Here is a 14,494-nt window from a genome sequence, read left to right as displayed (position 1 = left end):
CACAGGGTGAGTGAGCTCGCAGCGGTGATGGCAACACCACCCTGCACAGTATTCTCAAAGGAGGCGGTAACCTTAAGGCTGCACCCAGCCTTTGTTCCAAAAGTTTCTTCAGAGTTCCATCTTAACGAACCAATAGTTTTACCCGAAGCCTCACAGCTCCAGCAAGGAGGCACGCCTGCATCTCCTGGATGTGAGGAGGGAGTTGGCATTCTACATAGACAGAACTAAGTCCGTCCGGAAAACGGACAGGCTTCTAGTCTCTCTCGCTCCCAGATCAAAAGGAGAAGGTCTCTCTTCACAGAGAATCTCAAAGCACATTGTGTCCTGTATAAAAATTGTGCTACGAGCTTCAAAAGACTCCCTTGCTGGCCCTGCCCAGGGCTCACTCCACCAGGGCGGTGGCGGCGTCAACAGCCTTCTTCAAGGGCATTGCGTTAAAAGACATCTGTAGAGCGGTGACCTGGTCATCCTACGACACCTTTGCCAAGCATTATGCCCTACATCGGGTATTCCAAGAGGATACCAGTCTGTCGACAGCAGCCCTCTCAGGGGCAAGCTGCACATAAACCGATTACCCACCTCCTTACTTGGGTTACTGCTGCGTAGTCACCTATTGTGGAGCACCCACGGGGACCACTCGAAGAAGAAAGAGAAGTTACTCACCTGTAGTAACGATGGTTCTTCGAGGTGTGTCCCCATGGGTGCTCCACCACCCGCCCATCTTCCCCGCTTCAGATCTCTGTCTAGTGTTTTTCAGGAGCATTCGAGGTGGTTGGTCAAGGAACTGGCGGGGACCAGATCGCGCATGTGGCCGGGGGCACACAGGGGAGCAGCGCGCGCCGGCGCATGCGCGATCCAGGAGAAACTGCTGGAAGATTTCTGATCTGCGGCGCCAGGCAAGCCCAACGCCTATTGTGGAGCACCCACGGGGATACACCTTGAAGAACCATCATTACTACAGGTGAGTAACTTCTCTTTCTCTGCCACCAGCCTGCAGAGGGTGCTGTGACATTTCTTCCCCTGCTGGTAACCAGTTACAAGACCCAGTATGCCCTACACAGCTGCAGCACCCGCTTCTTGTTCTAGCTCTGTGTCTCCTGCAGTGTAGGGGAGTGGATGCAAGGGGAATCGCTGCCCAGCCAGAATTCTGTGATGGGAACAGGACAAGAGACTGGCTGGAGCTGGGGGCAGAGGAGGCTGGTTTATTGGAGAGGGACAAAGGTGGGAGGCAGCTTGCATTCTGTGCACAGAAGAGTTGGACGGATATACTTGTGCATGGACACACACAGAGCAACTAGTTCTTCAAGTAGTGTCCCCGTGCGTACTCCGCTCTGGGTGTCGGTGCATGCTTGTGCCAGCACTTGGAGATTCTTCTATAGCTGTGGTTTCCTGCATCACTCATGCACAGTAGTGCCTCCTCATGCTTTCTGACTCACCCATGGTGCAGGTCCCTCAGTTCCAGGTTCAAAGATTCCAGGCCCTGCACAATCTTGTCCAGGTGGTGCGACTGTCTCCCACTGTGATGGTGTGGGCCATACGTTGTTGGGTCAAGGGGGCGCCGCAACATACACGGTCAAGCTGGCCAGACTGCTTATATGGTGCCTCCAGTCCTGGCTGGCCGCATGCTATGCCCCAGCCAGGAACCCGCTGTCCAAATCGGTGGCCGTCCTGTCACATGTTGTTGCCTCCCTTCAGTGGTGGACGTGTCCAGACAACGTTGTCACTGGAGTGCTTTTCCATCAACCGCCCCAGTCTATTACCCTATACAGATGCCTTCCTTATGGGATGGGGTGCCCATTGGGGTCCCCTTATGGTCCAAGGCAAATGGTCCTTCACCGAGCAAGCGCACCACATAAATCTACTGAAGCTCGGGTTGGTCCACTAGGCTTGCCAGCATTTCTGGTGGCACCTCACATTCAGAATTGTCAATATCCCGACAACACATGCATGTATTATGTCAAACATCAAGGCAGGTTTCGGTCCCCATCCCTGTGCATGGAAGCCATAAAACTGTGGACTTGGTGCCTTCAGCACCACATCACTCCAATGGCCACCTATATTCCCAGGTTACTGAATGAGAACTTGGATGTCCTTAGTTACTCGCTCAGTGATCATCACGAGTGGGAAATCAGCATAGTGGCCCTCAACAGTGTGTTTGAGTTTTGGGTCCAGCCATACAGATAGACCTGTTTGCAACCTGAGTCAATAGGAAGTGCCATCAGTACTGCTCGGGGGCAGGTCTGAGAAGGCACTCTCTCAGAGATGCTTTCTCCATCAAATGGGCTGCGACCCATCTTTACGCATTTCCTCCCCTTCCCTTGATTCACAAGCTTCTGGCCTTGTCAGACTGGATCTGGCTCACTTCATCTTGATAACCCCAGCATGGCCAAGACAAATTTGGTATCCTTACCTGTACTGGCTGTCAGTGGTGACTCCGTATCCCTTTCCTCCTTGCAACATCCTTCTGTCTAAGGACTTCGGCCACACCCTTCACCCCAATCTACTTCAGCTGTTCCTCCACACATGGCTTCTTCATGGTTCCAGGATGCCGAAATCTTATGCTCTGAGGAGGTGAAAAGGGTTCGCGTTAGCAGCAGATGGGAGTCCACTCACAGGTCCTACCTTTAAGAGTGGATGCTTGCCTCTCTGTGGTAGGATACTAATCGCACTGTGCCCCTTCATGTCATCCTTGACTACCTGCTGCACCTGCCTGAGTGAGCCCTAGCCCTCAGTACCTTCAGGGTGTATGCTGCGGCATTGGCAGCGTTCCACCAGGCTGAGGATGGGCTCTCCTTCCTCACCGACCATATCACCAAACACATTTTGATGGGTCTGCAAAACACTCTTTTTCATCAATATGTCCTTTGGTCCCCATCTGGGACCTTGTCCATGTTCTCATGAAGCCACTCTCGGAACCCCTGGCGACATGTTTCTAGCTCCACCTGTCAGTGAAGGTCTCCTTTTTAGTCACCATCATGTTGGCCAGGAGGGTTGGGAACCCTGCTGCTCTGATGGCTGAACTTCGTTATGTGGCCTTTATCGAGGATAATGTCGCTCTGTGCCCTCATCCTGAGTTCCTCCCTAATGATCCCTCTCCATTTCATATCAACAGACCTATCCACTTCCATGCATTCTTCCCAAAGCTGCACTCTGATCCCACCTGTATGGCATGGCACACTCTGGACATTCAGGCATTGGCCTTCTATATCAATTGCACAAAACCTTGGTGCAGGTCTCATAGGCTCTTCCTCTCCTTTGCGGAGTGATCCAAAGGCCATCCTGTTTCGTCTTAATGGCTCTCCAAGTGGCTCTTCACCTGCATTCACACCTGTCACGCTCTTCACTGGAAAGACATTCTGGGTGCTGTCACAGCCCATTCTACCAGAGTTGTCTTCCACCACCGCCTGTCAAAAGAACATACCCCTCACGGACACGTTTTAGGCAGTGACATGGCCTTCGACCAATATGTTTGCCCAGCACTATGCTCTTTCTTCTTTGATTGCTTCCTCCATTCAAGTAGATCAATCAGTTCTGTTGGCTGTAATTGTTACTGGTCTCCAAACCCACCTCCAAAGTTAGACTACTGCTTTATGGTCACCCAGAGTGGAGCACCCATGGAGACACTATTTGAAGAAGTGGAAGTTACTGACCTTGTGCAATAACAACGGTTTTTCAACATGTGTGTCCCCATGGGTGCTCCACTTCCCTCCCTCCTTCCCCTGCTTTGGAGCATCCTGCTCTATTTCCTAGGGTAGAGAGAGAATGGAGAGCCCCGTGCTGCATGTGCACCAGACAGTTCAAGAAGACTATAGAACAATCTCCGAGTGCCAGCATGAGGATGCACCGACACCCAGAGTGGGGGAGGGATGCATCTCAAAGAACCATTGTTATTGCACAAGGTGAGTAACTTCCTCTGATATGGAGGACTTACAGTAGTTCATAGGCAAACAAGCACTTTTCTGGAATAGGTAAATATCACTGTTACAAGTGCAGGGCTGCCAGATTCTGCTGTGTTTTGTCCACACAGATTTTTCCTACCAGTATTATTAAAGTGACGCTCCCATACAGCAAGGACACAAGAAGTGAGGTGCTTGCTCTTTGCGCACAACATTGACTGCGAGAGCCACGTGCTCCATCTGCAGCCAATCAAAGTGCTGCTGTGGTTCCGTCATCGTACCATGCAAATTCTACACACGGAAGCCTAAAACTACCCTGTCCCAGGAGGCAGACTTGGTCATGACAATCGTGCAGCTTCCTCACTACTCTAGGTTCCCAGTTACTGTGCTAGGAGCTATGAAAACACAAAGCAAGACCGCCCTGCCCAAACAGCCTTCAGTCCAAATAAGACTTGTGCAATGTGTGGATTATTCATCTCCAATTTCAAATAAGGAACCATGCATGATGAGGCTAATGGCCTTGCTTGCAAATGGTAAATGCAGTGCTACTGCCAGGCTTGGGACAGAGGGTATTATGCAGGAGAAAAATTATATAGTTAAACAGGAGCAAGTGAATACTTCAGAATACATCAGATGTTATCAGAACTGTAGAATAACTTCCCTTTCCTCCTTCCTGCCTTCCTTTCGGATTTTATTACCTTGGTTGCTTTCATTCCTTCAGACTCTGCCTCATTGTTTTCTTGTCCAAGTGAAACACTTTATTTTTATATTTGTGAGAAGTGCTGATACTAGTCTCCTGTTTGGAAAGAGGAGTAGGAAAACGGTTGAACTTGGCAAACTGGGACTATCAAATCACAGTGGTGTGTAACTTGGCAGGGTGCAGACCCTTTCTGTTTTATGCTGCCATTGTAAAGTAGGGGAAAATGAATGTTCATGGAATAAATGTAATCTTACCCCCATTTTAGGCAAAGGGGAAAAGAGCACTCCTGAGGAAATGCTTTGTCTTCTAATTGGAGAACTTTTGAAAGAGGAGTTGTCCATCCGATAACTTGAAAATGAGCATGTTACTCATTAGTGTGTGGCTTAATGTGGAAGAGTGTAAAGGCTTGAGGCTGATTTGTGCCTTAAAACTGCAGGAGTAGGAAGCAGCGGAGAGACATGACATTCCATTGGGAGTTCTTGGGTGTATTGTCCAGAAGAAGAGGAGCATCTCATCTGCACCACACTCTTGGGCCATATGTTCTCTCCTGCTTAGAGCCAGCTCTGTTGGCACTCTCTCTCTCTTGTCTGGGAAAGCTAGTGACACAGGTGGGACTAGCCTGGAATAGTGTATTATAGGGATGGACTCAGCTGAGCCCCATGGGCATAAGTTGTCTGTGAATTTCCCATGGTCTCATCAAAACGAAGACTAATAATATATTCATTTGATACTGGATGCCAAATGAAATATGTACCTTTTGAAACCGCTAAAACGGCGGAGCTTAATCTATAAAACTAGAGAAAAACTAGGCCAAGTGTCTGTCTCCCGCATAAAGCCTTGACTGGTGCACTCTGGTTAAAAAGGCTTGAAGTCCATTTATCCTCACTTGGTTTTGTATCTACGGCCTGTCTGCTATTGCTATAAAAAAAAAAAAAAAAAAAAAAAAAAAAAAGCCCATCAGAGAGAGGTTTTTTTTTTTTCAACAGACTTGTCAGATTTGCTTCCAATGATGTTTGTTTCTTCAGAAGGGGGACTCTTCTTCTTACGTTGGCTCTTATAAAGCAAAGCCATCACTGAAGATAGCCTATGCAAGTAAGGAAAAGACTCCTGAAAAATGAACTGTTCTCAATGAGGGTGTGTCTACACAGCAAAGTTATTTCGGAGTAACAGCCACTATTCTGAAATAATTTTGTGAGAGTTTACACAGCAAAGCTGCTATTTTGAAATAATTTTGAAATAGTGGTCGCTTAATTTGAATTCCGTAAACTTCACTCTACAAAATAGCACCTATTCCAAAATATCTATTTTGGAATAGGGGTTGTATAGACAGGGAATAGGGACTCTTTCGAAATAAGCTATTCTGGAATAGTTTATGCTGAAATAAAGCTGCTTGTGTAGACATAGTATTTTGGATTAGAGCCCCAGTAGGCTCTAATTAGGCTCTATTGTGTGTGAACACACTTCTTAGTAATAAGTTTTGCTTATTTTGGGGCTTCCCTGTAGTGTGGATGCATTATTTCTGAATAGCTTATTTTGGAATAACAACACTGGAATATGCTATTCCAGAATAACTTTTTAGCATAGACCTACCGTTAACCAAACTGACAGATTTTGACTGGTTGTTGTAAGGTATGACTACTATAGACCTTGTATTCCAACAGTGCCCTATACAAACTTCACCTTGTTCTATACTCGCCCCCACAGTTTCTTCTCTTAGAGTTAAAATTTTGCCATAGTTGCCTTTAGTAAAAATAATGGACAGATTGCAAACAGTAAACAAAAATTGGTGGAGGCCCATGACCCGGCTGGGACTTCAACTAAAATAATGGAGAAGGGGCTGACGTGGGGGTGTGGGCAGGAGACGGAGGGAATGAGAGTCAAGTCCTGCTGTAGGGGCAGGGAGCACGAGCACCTACCTGAAGAGTGACTGAGAGCTTCAGGCCTCCCATTGGCTAACTGCTCCAGCTCTGCCACTCAGGGCTGAAGTGGAAAATTTCACAGAAGTCTCTCATAGTCCAAGAGTCCCTGACCTCCATAACATACTCATAATATATATTTTTTTCTTGTCAATATGCCAGTTATTAACTATATGAGACCACACATTAGCTAATAGTGTTATATGCCATCTTATCAAAGGGTTTGTTCTCATTGGGCACATCTTTGGGGGGAAAAAAAAATGTGTGTCCTAGTTAAATGGTTGGTACCAGACATCTGCTGTGCGTAATTATTCACTGTTACGTAAACCAGCTCTGCCATGGTTACCCAAGCCATTCCAGATTAGGAACATACAGCAACACAGATGGTAGAAGACAGATTGATGAGGCTGATGATTTTTTTTGTTGTGACCCAGCCATCTAAATATGCTGGATGCTCTGAAAACATGGATTGAGACAGACTCTACAAGATGCATCATGAAAGAGCACAACAGGTGGAGAAATAAGGTCTTGTGGCTGCTTGGATATTCATGCTTCTGTCTGGAAAATAAATCCACGATATGTGCAAAGCACCCATTCCCTGAAAAACAAACACACTGCATTCAGACCCTTTTCATGGACGCAATATCCTTTCACCAGTGCCCTCTGAGTATCTGTTCTGACCTCTTCCCTGTTCTTACTTATCCAGTCTTTGCTTCATGGGTCTCACCTGGGCATGTCATTCTGGGACTGCTCCACACCTTCCCCAGTAATCTTTCCTTCCTTATCGCCCCAGACATCAGTGCCTCCTAGAGCTCTGAAGTCTGTCTCAAAAGTTGCTTCCAACCCTAGCCAAGCAAAGGGACTTGTATGAACACATGGTAAGCCACTTCCTTTGGTATCAGGGCCATGGAGATTTCAGTTTCAGCACTTGTTGCCATGAGATGATCCTGCTGGTGTCTGATCACTGTGAAACCTAGCAAAATGTCAAACACCAGTGATGCAAGAAAGAGAAATACAGGGACTGCTAATGACTAGATGACCACTGGTACTGGCTGAGTAGCAGTAGTGTGGGCCCCTGCAGCCCAGCTCCGCATTCCCTAGTGGGAGATCATCTCCTGTCTCTAGCTGTTTTGTTGTAAACGTGGTGTTATGGCTCCTTCCCCACTCTAGCAAGATAAATGCAGAAGTGGGGGCCAGCAAAAGTACCTCCAAAACCTTCTTTACCAGGTTTTGGTATAAACTTCCCCCCCAAAATTCTAAAAACCTTAGATTTTGGGGATAAAATTTGCTGCCACCACCCAAGTAGTAATAAGGAAACCAGGGAGAGACTACTTGGGAGATTTTAGCCCCGAAAGTAAAAAAAACCAGGACACAAACATTAACCAATACCAGGTTAATAAAAGGAAAAAGAGAGAACTTTTATTATTCCAACAATATTTGTGTTGCAAGCCTTATGACTAGATGGAAGAGTTACAAAGTAAAACACATGGGGAGTCTCCACCATGTGCCTAGAACTTAGTTACAAGGAGAGTAAAAGAACACTTTTAAAAAGTGCACAGACACTAGATCCCACTTCCCAAACCATAAAACAATAAAGCCCAATGGATTTATCTAAACTTTACCCTACTTACAGAAGATTGGAGGGCCTGTTTTTGGAGGGAGATATTCTGTCTCTCTCCCCCTCATGGCTGGAAAGAAGAAAAAAGAAGACAGAGAACAGAAGAAGGAGGAGCCAAAATTTAATTTTTACCTACATTCTTACAAGCCAGCCCCACCTGGCTCAGGAGGTTAACCCTTTTACTCCCAGGCTGCTGGCTAACCCTCATGATTATAACATGTGGGCAACAGATAATGCCAGAAATTGAGAATAACCAAAGACTAGACAATGGATGGGGTCTAGTGTAAATTTACTAAACCATAACTATTTTCTAGTCCTTGTGCATTGTGAAATAGGACCCAGTGAAAGTATGGTGGTGTTTAGTGAAATGGGATATAGTTCCTCTCTTTGTATTATTGTAAAGCTGGAGTGGGTGACATTTGTAAGATGTTAATTAGATTTGAGGAAATTAAGCTGATCACCAGATTACTTCAGACTGGTTTTGAAGAGAAAGTTTTGTCAGGGGCTTTAAAATTTGTCAGTAACTCGGGTGTTGTGGTGAGCTTTTAAATCGCGTTTTACTGGATATCATGTTTTTCTATGATCATTCTTGGCAAAATGAGACGAGAAATCTGTGCAGGGGACGAACATAACCTAGTTTGTAATCGAGTATCACTCAGATATGTACAGGTAATATGTAATGAACATTCCAATCCACAAGAAGGGAAAAAAACATTGTGTAATTATGGGGGTTGGTGGCAGGAGCTAAATTTGAGTGCCACATGCTTCCCAGGACTAAAGCATCCTTGGGATTCCTAAAGTTTACAGATGGCAATTTGCTAACACAGAAAGCATTACAGTCAAGATGGGGGAGTTCTGCTGGATCTTGTCCTAACAGATAAGTACGAACGACTAACCAAAAATGTAATGGCAACATAGGTGCACATGAACATGACTTGATCACATGTATTAAGTGCAAGCAGAATCCAGTCCAATAACATATATTTGTTACTTTAATAAGACCGGTTTCACAAAGCTGAAAACAATTGTGAGCCAGATCAGCTGGGAGGAAGAAATGTGAATGATCCCTGGGAATCATTTTAAGAACCCCTTACTACAGGCTGAACCTTTCTAGTTTGGGACTTTCTGGTCTGCCTATATCTGTGGTCAGCAGGACCATGGATGATGATGCTGGACCAGAGAGCCCTGGGTTGCTGGGGCTGGTCATGGAGCAAGGGACCACAAGGGGAGCTCAGTAGGGTCAGCTGATGGCCCTCAGGAGAGTCTGGAGTCCAACAGCTGAGGTGCCGGAACTGACCTCCTCTGGTCTGGCAAACTCCCTCCTTTGAGACCAATCAGGTCCATAGGATGCCAGATCAGGGAGGTCCAACTTTTAGATGATGACGAAGCAATTCTTGGGCTGCCTTGAAGCTTTGAATGACGTTGGTGCCTATCGACCTAGATTTAGTCCTTGATGCGTGGCAGAGTCCTCTGGAGTTTCCCTGGCCAATGATGTACTTCAGGCTGAGGGAACTGGTCAGTTGTCCATAATGATACATTTAAATAGCCTTGATATGGAAGCATTATTCATGGGTGTGGTCACCAGTAGGGTAAATGGCACTTCTCACCAGTGGTGTCAAGTTAGTGATACCAGTGAGTTTCCATGAGATGAGGTTTTGCAGGATTCTGTCCCTCATATAAGGGACGCTGTCGGGGGAGTTGGTGAGGTATGTTGATCCCCCTGAATGCTTTGAGTTGCCCTTAAATGAAGAGGAAGCCAATGCACAACATGAAACACACAAGTGTGCTCAACAGGGCTAGTGCAACTAAGTGCATTTTACATTGGTGGTGCCTCCAGGTTATCTATGATGTAGTCATCAAGTAGCATGCGCAGTTGGTCTGAGTCTGAGATTCCTCGCAGAAAGCGTTTCTCCATATAAATCCTCCAAACAGTTCAGCTAAGCCAAGATGATCAAATTTAACAGCTCTGAAATGTGAATTAATGGAACCTGGTCCCATGGCATTTTCAGTAGTGGGTCCTGCATGCAGAACCCTGTTGCCTTCTCTGTATACCAGAGTCTGACTGGCGTGCAAGGTTAATCTCTCCCTCAGTCTTTCAGTGAAGTGTGAATGGGAGATGCCTGGTGAACATTGATATCCAAAAGTTCCTTCACTTTATGGTGTAGCTTTGGATTGGTCTGGTGATCAATCAGTGCATGGTGTGAATGTACTCCACCATTTTTTTTAAAAAGAAAATTGTCACTTTGCCCCGCACACAAGGATGTCTACTGATGTAGGCAATAAGAGACCAGTGCAACCCTGAGTCTTCACATAAATGTTCTGAAGACTTCATCCTATTGGAGCAACTATGGATGCACAGTGGGCTTCGTGGAATGAGTTTGATGGCCTGTTTCTCAGTGGAAAGTTGTCCAAACTGTACAAAACCACAGCTTGCCCTAGGTGGGAATAACGGATGTTATGGCAGGGAAAGCAGAGCAGTTGTGGGCTCAGTGGGCCATGCAGAGTACTTTGTCCCTTCAGTTGACCCCTCCCATCGCACTGGGGAGTACGCTAACAGATACCCTAATGCTGGCTGCAGCATAAGAACCTAAACAGAATAGAATTTACAAGGCAAGATTTGGAAGCTGATATTGCCATTGCCTGGGCTAAACCTGTCTATACACAGGGACTTCATTTTTCCAGTCATGTCAGTCCTGCAAATGTTAGAAGCATGGAAATCCCCACATCTCTCTCAAATCTTTTCATGGCAGAGCTCCCTCTGCTATTTATGTATTGGCAAACATCTTTACGAGCACAGTGAGAGAATGCCATACCTAAACTCACTGCTCCCATTACTTAATTTCATCCCTGTAATTAAATACAGTATTTTGTTCTGAGCTTTACCCACCCTCCATTCTGCAAGTGGTTGTGGGGGTAGGAGGGATTAGGGGAAGGGGAAAGAGAAACTGTTTCAGTCTGTGCAAGATTCTTTGGCAGTCATGCTACTGAAGCCTTAGGAGCATCTGAATTTCTGCTGAATAGAGCTCTAACAAAGGAAATAAAGCCCTTGAAGGGCTACCTTTCAGTGCATGGAGGGCATGGTTAGTACTTTCAGCTGCAGAAGGGGCCTGCGAAGGGTTAGCAGGACCCAAACAAATTCTTTTCCTTGAGAATTACTCCCCACATAGCTTCTCTCTTTCTGCTGCTTCATTCATGGCGCTAAGAGAAGGGTTGTCTTTGTTAGCTTGAGAAGTAAATTGCAGCAGTCTCTCCTGGGAGCAAGATTTAATCTCTAGCCGAAGTGGAAAAATTCTCCTCATTATCACCTTAACTGGAAATATATTTGCCAAAGAGGGAATATATCAAGAGCAGCGTGTGTGTGGCTCTTCTTCTAGTTTGAAGTTCTGCCAGAAAATACTATTTTTAGAGTTTACAAGAGAAACTGCTCCTTACATCTGTGAATAAAACATTGCCGGGAATATATTTATTGTGACAAATTAAAATAAAACATTGCTGGTTCTGATCAGATCCCTATGTGCCCAGGTCATTGATGTTTAATTTTTCTCTCTCTCCCTAGGTGCTTTTATAATCTGCTGGACCCCAGGATTAGTCTTGTTGCTCCTTGATGTTTGCTGTCCTCAGTGTAACGTCCTGGCCTATGAAAAATTCTTCCTGCTACTGGCTGAATTCAACTCTGCCATGAACCCCATCATCTACTCCTACCGGGACAAGGAAATGAGTGCTACTTTTAAACAGATCCTCTGCTGTCAGCGCAGTGAGACAGCTAATGGCCCCACCGAGGGCTCCGACCGCTCGGCTTCATCGCTCAATCACACCATCTTGGCTGGAGTCCACAGTAATGATCATTCTGTGGTTTGAAAAAAGAACTGAAGGCTCAGAAGCAACCACCAAGCATTCTTACTGATGAACAAACAATAACAGGCTACAAAAACCACAGACAAAGAGGGCTGGGCACAAGGAAAGTAACACACTCACAAGACATTCTAAAATAATAATGGACGATGGTACTCCTGTTTCCCAGCACACTCATCCACGCACAACACCAGCCATGTATGCAGGACTGGCCAAGTTATAACTCTTGTCCTTTCTTCTACTTTATGAAAGTAGAAAACAGATGCCTTACAAGAGAATTCATAAGTAGCCCTTGGAAAGTCTTATTTAGGCAACACTAACTAAACTTTGTCAGAATATGCTTTGTCTTTGTGCCAGTTGGAATCAGCTCTGGTTAATTAAGCTTATACCTGCTTCACTGCATTTACATGTATACACTTAGTCATCTTTTTTTAAAAAAAGAAAGCATTTCAGTTAATAAACACTTAATATTTATCACGATCTGCATGCTTGTGATGGACATTATCTGGGCAGGGATAAAAACACGCTGTAGTCTTTTTGTATTCTTAGCTACAGTGCCATTACTACACCAAAACAGAAATAAGTGTCTAATACAGGCAACAAGAAAATGAGGGTAACTCACTCTTCCAACCTTTTTTACTGGTATTAGAGAGCATGAAAGTTCTGTGTGTTTGCAGCTTGTTTTAATTAAGAACAAGATGCTCATTGTAAAGTCCGCAGGAAAGTAGAAAACCATAGATTGTACTAAAAACAGTATTTGTTTAGATTATGAAATAAACAGTACTCTAGTCACAAGGTATTTAACTTTGTTTGAAGTGTGGTATTGAAATACATAACATACGCCAGGGGTCCCAAGTTTATTCATGGTCAGCTCCTTAAAGTAGGGTACGTCTTTAATGCTCTAAAAGAGTTACTGTCATGATGCTCAGCTGAAGCGCAATAGTGTTTTGTAAGTCTGTATTTATGGTATTAAAATGTGTTCCTTATTCACTGTAGGATTCAAAGGGGTTTTAATACATAATATAGAGTACTTTTAAAAGCTCTTTTTTAAAACCTTTTTTGCACTGAGACGTTTTTGAGGGTATCTATTAAATTATTTACCCTTCAGCTTATAAATAGTGGTTACTTGGAGCTATGGTACAATTTTTATTTTTAAGGTGACCCAATATATAATAACCTGCCAAACAATTGAAACCTCCATTATGACAAGCCATCCTAATATCTGGGCATCTCTTAGACAGCTGCTTTTAAGAGGAGATACTACCCGTCCAAGTATAAGCTCCTATGAATTATTAAATACTAATGTAAATCCATCATCTGCCGTAAAAGTTTAGTGAAGAAGGGATCTTTGTATTAAAGAACTTGGGACCTTAGTGTGCCAATTACTTGTTTGTGTGTGCGTGTGCACATCATGTGTGCATAACAATGTAATGGACCACCGCAAAAGCTCATAAGCTATTTTCCATGTTGTTAGATGCCTAAATAACTTGTTGCTTATCACCGGCTTTGTGCAGTGCTGTGGAATGTTAGGTTGCAGGTGTTGGAATGCTGTCATGAGGCTATTTTGTTGAGGTGGACAAAGCATGTAGCTTTAAGAACAATGCCTAAAAAAGGGAATTCAGCTCCAAGGAGGCAGAGAGAGTGTGAAGTGTGGAATCAATGGGAGTTTTTCCACTGAGTTCGGTGAAACCAGGATTTTCCTCTGTTTAGCAGGTATACATGGGCTGCGTGAATGTGAGGGAGATGACGGTGGGCTTAGAGAGGGTGACCAGGGATCATGTGTCAGTTAAACAAGAGACTGATATTTACGTATACTTTGTACACGACAGCTACAGCTATATTTGTTCATTCTTTACTGATGTTGGGAACAAATAAACTCTTGGATTTCCATGCATGTAAATGATAAGACCTCGAAGATGGGCTGTTTGAACTTAATAAAAATCCTCCACACTAAAGCCACTAATAAAGTTTTCTCAGAATGAACAATGTTTGATGTGCATCCCTGTGAGTGCTCAGAACAAGGGGGATTCCCCGAAGAGAGGCATTCTCTTGTCCTTTCATTTCTGCTTTCCCTTCTTTCGACTGTTTTAGTAAGGAGCCAGGAATGGTAGAGGGCTCAGCATTTGAGGTTTTCCCTGCTTCCAGTATCTCTTGCAGTGGAACAGGAGATACTACAATATTTGGGTTTAACGGTGGGTTTCCTCCTTGCCCACAGGCATTTCTGATGTCTCGTGTGGGAGTCAGAAAAAGAGATTGGCCAGTTGGTGAAACAGCCAACTCTAGTTCTAGATGGGATTCAATAGACAAGTTTGCCAGATTGAAAAAGAATACCTTTTTGTCCCCCAAAATATTGTGACGTAGGAGACTGAAAGCTTTGGGAAGTGGGGTATGGGAAAGATTGAAGCAGCAAGAATCCTTTGCAACAGATTTGGTTGACAAGCCTTGTGTGCATGAGGCATAGTTTTGTTTCCCTCATTGCTGGTACAAAAGATGGAAGTCTGTCGACATCAGG

The 14,494-nt window shown here is 44.8% G+C and overlaps 1 protein-coding gene across 2 annotated transcripts in view; it reads left to right on the top strand.

Moving 5' to 3' along the window:
- The window catches only part of LPAR1 (lysophosphatidic acid receptor 1), a 125,226-nt gene extending 111,277 nt beyond the window's left edge, over window positions 1-13,949 (top strand). For both annotated transcript variants that reach the window (XM_074994041.1, XM_074994042.1), the window contains exon 4: window positions 11,687-13,949. In XM_074994041.1, the coding sequence (XP_074850142.1) occupies window positions 11,687-11,988 (302 nt within the window). In that variant the 3' untranslated portion in view covers window positions 11,989-13,949. The remainder of the gene's footprint in view (window positions 1-11,686) is intronic.
- The last annotated feature ends 545 nt before the right edge of the window (window positions 13,950-14,494 follow it).

The sequence above is a fragment of the Carettochelys insculpta genome, chromosome 5, assembly GCF_033958435.1.
Source record: "Carettochelys insculpta isolate YL-2023 chromosome 5, ASM3395843v1, whole genome shotgun sequence".
NCBI classification, from domain to species: Eukaryota; Metazoa; Chordata; order Testudines; family Carettochelyidae; genus Carettochelys; species Carettochelys insculpta.
Note: the sequence above shows the minus strand (reverse complement) of the source record. Positions and strands in the feature narration are given on the sequence as shown.